This window comes from Aulonocara stuartgranti (genome assembly GCF_965226115.1).
Source record: "Aulonocara stuartgranti genome assembly, chromosome: 6".
NCBI lineage: Eukaryota > Metazoa > Chordata > Actinopteri > Cichliformes > Cichlidae > Aulonocara > Aulonocara stuartgranti.
The window spans coordinates 9300529-9307222 of NC_138944.1; the positions used below are offsets into that span (position 1 = coordinate 9300529).

Here is a 6694-nt window from a genome sequence, read left to right on the forward strand (position 1 = left end):
ATCATGGCATGGCACGCTTCAACTAAATCATTAGAGTTTTGTCAACACTGTTTTCTTCAGGGTAACTGATATGGTATTAATTCTTGGGTTGTGCTTCATGGGAAATGTTGTTATGCAGCTGATGTGTAAAATTTATCACACCTCAATCGCTGGATCATTGTGAAACTCGTGCATTTGTGCTACAGCATAATTTATAATTCAGTCTTCAACTGACTTTATAAAAGACTCTTTTATTATGTTTGCTCCATTCTCTAAAGTCTCAAATCTAACCTAAAGGCCTAACAAACACATGTCTAATGCAGTCATTAAAAGGTGTTGTGCATGATGATGCTCGACATAGTCGGCAGTTTTAACTTCATACAACAAAAATGTGTTGAATGAGTAATTTGCTGATGAATTCCATGCAAGCATGACATCTTCGTACACCATGCACATTATGCCTGAATAATATATTTTTGTCTTTGTCCTAAGTCTTGATCTTACTCAAAGAGCTACATTAATATATTGTTGTTAGTGAAACTTTTCCAGGAATTCGAAAAGGGTCGGTGCTCGACTCCTTCAGCCGTTTGGGTTGTGCTCAAATCCCTTGCAATGAAAAGAGAACTGTCTGTGCAAACATTTGATTTAAGGAGGATATTCTTTGCACTAAAAAGGCTCAAAATGTTGGCTCAGTAAGACATTATCATTTAATATTGTTCATCTTATTAATTATTGTTATTATTGTTAGCTGGTTTCTTATGTAGACCGTGTGCTTACTTACTAAAGAGAAATCATTATATTCCTATTGTGGGTAGAGACCCATACCAGCTGATGTGTTTTAGATCTTTTTGGCATAGTGTGGAATGTGTTGAGAATAATTCACAGTTTGTGGAAGAAATGCACAACCGGAGTTGTTATTATCTACTGTGTGTCCGTACATATTGATTAGTGAGAAAGACCAGTAGAATAATGTACTGTGAAAGACCATACTCCTGTAAGAGATGCTACCTAAGTGCTTGATATTGTTTGAAGCTGAGAACAAGAGAGAACAAGAGAGAACAGATGTACTGGACTTTTGCATGATGTGTCGGTTATAATAGCGGTATAATGGATTTCCCTTGATGGGGGGAACACCTGTGGGGGTCAAAGGGGACAAGGACACCAACATAAAACAAACCTGTAGATCCTGCACTCTAATCACATCCAACACACACTAGCTCAGATATGAAAGACAATCTTACTATGCTTTTGGGATGGGGGATGAAGAGGTATGGGTTTGCAAGGCAAAGGGAAGATTTAGGGGTCAACACCAGGCTTACAGTAGGCTCTTAGTTTTTCTGATTGGTGGGAATGTCGTCTTGCTGCTTCTCCATCTTCTTGGTGGTGACTACTGTCTCCTCATAAACTTCACGCTGGGACATCTTCCCACCGGATTTGCTCTCCAGCTGCTCGTCATCCTTTCCCTCCTTCTTGGAGCTCTTGCCAGAGCTTGTGTAAATGCGGGTCTGGTAGCTGTAGCCCTGCCCAGGTCCAGCACTTATGGAGGGACTGGGATAGGTGATGCCTGTCCCGATGCGGGTCTCCTCTCCCTCCAGTAGTTTCCTGCAGAAATGGTCATAAAAAGGTGTTAGAGGAAGACATTATATAATGAGAGAGGCAAGTGGTGAGGTGTCAAGAAACATACCTGTATGCTGCAATTTCTATGTCCAGTGCCATCTTGACATTAAGCAGATCCTGATACTCCCTCAAGTGACGAGCCATCTCACTCTTTGTGGTCCTCAGCTCATTCTCCAGCTCTGCCATGCTTTCCTGAGCAGAAAATTAAAAATGAAAGTAGGCCAGAATTACATATTTTAAAAGGTGAAGACAATGTGTGTGACTACATGTCTTGCAGCAGACAGACAAAGACCTCTGTCAATCCCATTATTAAAATGGGCATGGTGTAGGCTAGAATTTGAGAAATGTATTAATAAATAGTAAATATTTTATTTTTAGTAAGAAGCTCTGGATCGAGCGTTTTCTTGTTTTAAAGTCGTTTGTTTTGTTTTTTTTTTTCTTAGAGCATTGACAGTGGGCGTTGTCAGATGCAGCTGAGCGCGCTATCCCGAAGGAACTAGTTTCAGCACCACGGACAGAGCCCGGCAAAAAACGGTTGTCCCGATCTTATTCTTGCGGTATTGTCACTAAACACTACACACATAGTAGACTATCAATTTAAATGAAACTTTTACGAGACTGCTATTTAACAGCCGAATATCATTGCAGGAGAAACCCGATGATAAGCGTAAAAAAAAAAAGTAAAACAGAATTACCTGATAGTTTCCAATCTCCATATTGTGTCTGTCCTCCATCTCCCGAAGCTGCTTTTCCAGAGATTCGTTGGTTCCTCTCAGACTCTCGATCTCGATAGTCTTGGACTGCAGCTGCCTCCTGAACTCGTTCACTTCCTCCCTGCCGGCGCGGATGGCCTCGTTACTACGGTTAGCCTGCTCGGAAAGATCTGCAAACTTGCTCTTGTACCACTCCTCGGCGGACTGCAGGTTCTTTGAAGCCATGGACTCGTACTGGCTGCGAATCTCTTTGAGGGCGGAGGTGAGATCCGGCTTGGACACCTCCATTTCAACAGACACCTGTGCAGCCTGGATCATATCCGTCAGTTCGGCCACCTCCTCCTCATGCACCTTCCTGAGGAAGTTGATCTCGTCCAGGAGGGATTCCACTTTCTTCTCTAAGTCCAGGCGCACCATGGTAGCATCATCCACATCTTTTTTGAAAGCCTTGAGGGTGGCCTCCGCCTCCTCTCGGGCGCGGAACTCCTCTTCATATTTCCCCCTGAGCTTCTGCAGGTCGTCCTCAATATTATCCCTCTCGATCATCAGCTGGGACTTCTCCCCGTTCAGTTCGTCGAGCTGGGAGCGCAGTTCGCGGATCTCTTGCTGATAGAGCTCTGCCAGCCTGGACGGCTCGGTATGACGCTGTCGCAGAGCAGTCAACTCTGTTTCCAGCACTTTGTTGTGCTGCTCCAAGTTGCGCACTTTCTCGATGAACATTGCAAAGCGGTCATTAAGACCTTGCATTTGTTCCTTTTCATTAGTGCGGATGATTTTAAACTCATTGTTGAGGACGCTACTCTGTGTCAGGTCGAAGGACTCCACTGGCATAGGAGAGAAGGAGCGGCCAGACTTTCTGCTGAAAGAGCCCAGGGACGAAACGTTGCTTCGGGATAGGGAGGAGGACCGGTACCCTCCGCGAGAGGCCACGTTCATCACCGTGCGCGATGGAGAGGATGCATAACGGGGAGAATCCCCGAAAATCCTCCGGTAGGAGGAGGAGGAAAAGACTTCAGATCCGTAGCTCATCTTCGCTTGTGTGGAGACAGAGCAGAGCAGTGGGCGCGTCTCCTTTATATAGGGGTGTCGACCCAATCACTAATTAATGCCCAACGGTAACATCCGGACTTAGTTTGTTCCAGATGCGTCAGGCAGTCCACTGTGCATATGCGAATGAACAGAAATCACTCCTGTAAACTAGATTTTTCGTTGATAGGTATATTCTAAATATGACATCACTCCAGATGTGCACGGTTGACTCTATTTTTTTTTTTTCTTTCAGCAAATGGAACTGTCCTTTTTGGCGCAGTGGTGATGTATCCGCGTCTGATCGCTTGTTGCTTATTTAAAACAAACAGCTAACAACATGTAACAAATGTTCCGTATAAGACATCCTTTAGCAACAGTTTCCTGCAGCCCATCTTCAGCGTTTTTGTTGCTGAGAAAAATCTCTGAAAACGGAATTTCATCTAATCCGCTCCAGTCTACAAATTCTATGCTGTTTTTAATTAACGCAGAATGACGATGACGGTGCAGTTTACTTGCAAACTTACTTACTTGCAGTGCAGCCAGGTAACATCCGTAAAACACTCTTCCCCAAACCACAGTACTGACGTCATACAACACATCTGCTTGCAGTTTCCAAATAGCATCTATTTAAATAATATGACCCATTATTTTAACGCAGATCAAGAGCGAGCCCTGCGTTTTTCTTGTGTTAAACATGCGTATAACACAATGAGAAATTTGTATTTGAAAATAAATATGTTATGCATAAAATGTAGCAGGCTGCACGAAATATAATTAGAGTTAGATTTCCAAGAAAACTGTTTTAAATAATATCTAGGGTTACTCGGACTGGTTGATTGTTATTTGTTCTGTTTGGTAAAGTGTGTATATATAAAGCCTGGTCAAACAGGATCCGACTGACAGGCCTTTGCTGCCCTCTGCTGTCAAATAGCGTTACATTGCAAGCAAACTGGACTACCGAACCGTATTAACTGCCACAGTGTTTTTATTCTAGTGTGTTTAAAAATTTTAGTGCGGCACATTCACAGTGGTGTTATTATCGTGATTTGTGGCAGAGCAAGATCATTATAAGAATGATTTATAAATAGGGCCTAGTTAAATGTATTCATTTTGGTATTATACTCTTATCATGGACCTAAGGTTTTGTTGTTTGAACTTTGAATTCCAGTTTGCTATTAAGAATTCTTTTGTTTAGTGTTTTTAGTTGAATGACTTGACTTTAAGGTGTGTCTAGTAATGCATCTGTCCTTAGTCTTAAGTTGCACAGTATGGGGTAATGGCAAGAAAGAACAGTGAAATAAAAAGTAGAAATTTACATTTAGAACAAGGGAAGAGCAAGTAATCCTCATCAGATTGAGAATAAATCTCACTAGATTAATGGTACTCCAACTGGCTATTGAGCAAGTACTAATTTCATATAGTTGGTACAAAGAAGCATGAAGAGAGATGGGGGTAGTCATGCAAGGATTAGGTTTCGGGATATCAATATTAGCAATGTGCTCATGTGTGGGGACTCAACAGTGGGAGGAAACTACTATTTAGGTAGGGACATGTCTCCATTTTGAGCTTTAGAAATATATATATTTATATGCACTTCTCTGATCTATTAATCTAAGGTGTTTGGAAAGAAAAGCGACTGGACTTCTTTATGTTTCTTGAAGATGTTTCACCTCAAATCCAAGAAGCTTCTTCAGTTCTAAGACCAAATGGTGGAGAGTCCCAAGTATTTAAGCCCTAGTGAGATACCTGGGACTTTCCACCATTTATGTGTTTATATGTATTAGCAAAGTTATTGCTAAGGTCTGAGATAATGCATAGCTGTAACTTTGATAATACATATAAACACATATTGTTGTGAGCAGTAATTAAGGCTTAACAGATTAGACAGCTTCTCTTTTTTAATATTATTAGAAACTGTTCACAGTAAAGGTCCAGTTAACTGGGAAGGGACACTGGCTCACTGTTGATGGTATCTTAGTTTTGAACATTACACAGAGCATTACACTGCAGGCATTTAACTTTACTAATTATAGCCATGGACTCTAAATCAAAACATCCTGGATTTGCTCACTTAGGACACCACATTAAATTATTATGACATTTAATAGCAAGAGTATATATGTATTGCAGGTACTTCTGCAGTGACATTCCAAGAGGAAAAAGATTGGCAAATCTGACTGCAGTATGACAGTTAGATGGATAAATATCCAAGAACAAGTCAACAAACAAAACATAAGACGGGATGGAAAAGAAATATAAAATGCATACATTAAAAATATGCATCAAAATAATGGAAAGATGATCAAAACCATGAAAAGTTTCCTGCGTGACCATTTAATAATCTGATTGTACTGGGAGCAAATGATTAGCCTACTTCTAATCTTTATTATGCTATAGGGTGAGTCTACAGGCAGAACAGTGAACTCTGAACAGTGACATTTCAGATACCCATAGCTGCATTTGTGATATCCATTTGTGATTTCACATATCTACATTTTAGTCATTACCAATCATAATTTTAATACGAGATATCACAAATGAAAAAAAATTATATCTGTTATGACTGTGCAAAACTGTCATATCCCAAACAAGATGTAATTAGTGCTTGTGTTGTTCCTAAAACAAGTGACTTTCAGATTGAATTTACTTTCTGTATTCTGTTTTACTACTTTTAACCTCTTAACACTCATCAGGTCACTTGAGTGTCATCTAGGGTTAGGGACAGGGTTTGAACTGTGTTAACATCCTTCATTTTAGACCCCTGTTTTTCCATCCATCCCCATCCATTTTCTGCTGCTTAACCATGCCTAGATTGACAAGACAGTAGTTTAAGCAGAGAAGCCCAGACCTCCTTCTGCATGGCCACCACCACCACATACAGCTCATCTGAGGGACACAAAGGTGTTCTCAACCTACCTGACAAATATATTCTCACCAGCATATCCTGGGTTTACCTGGGAACACCCTTCTGTTAGGACATGCCTGGAACACCTCACTTAGTACATGCTTAGGACACATGTTAGTCATGTGCATGAATCACCTAAGCTGGGTCTTTCCACTATATCGCCATCTTATCATGATGGAAGGATTTGTGTGCCCTAGTAAGTTATGTTGTCAGGGTATTTGCCTGTGTGGGGTCTCAGGTAAATTGGTCCTTGCTGAGGGGCCAGATGACGAAGAACTCACAATACCCCTATGAAGAAAACATCACCTAATGTAGGGCCTCTAGGCAGAGGTCCTAGATATTTTTCTTATTTTGGCTGTTCCCTTTATGAGACACTACAGCAGATCATCTACCAACACTCATCATCACATATATTAGGCTTCTCTGTGGTCTTATTAGCTATTACCAGTAA

The 6694-nt window shown here is 41.1% G+C and overlaps 1 protein-coding gene across 1 annotated transcript; it reads right to left on the bottom strand.

Moving 5' to 3' along the window:
* Positions 1-3420, bottom strand: inab (internexin neuronal intermediate filament protein, alpha b). Its single transcript, XM_082535775.1, has 3 exons — positions 2292-3420; positions 1664-1788; positions 1-1581 (listed from the first exon to the last, which is right to left on the bottom strand). Exons 1-3 carry the CDS (start codon positions 3336-3338, stop codon positions 1308-1310), a joined length of 1446 nt encoding a protein of 481 aa, XP_082391901.1. The 5' UTR covers positions 3339-3420; the 3' UTR covers positions 1-1307.
* Between the last annotated feature and the right edge of the window lie 3274 nt (positions 3421-6694).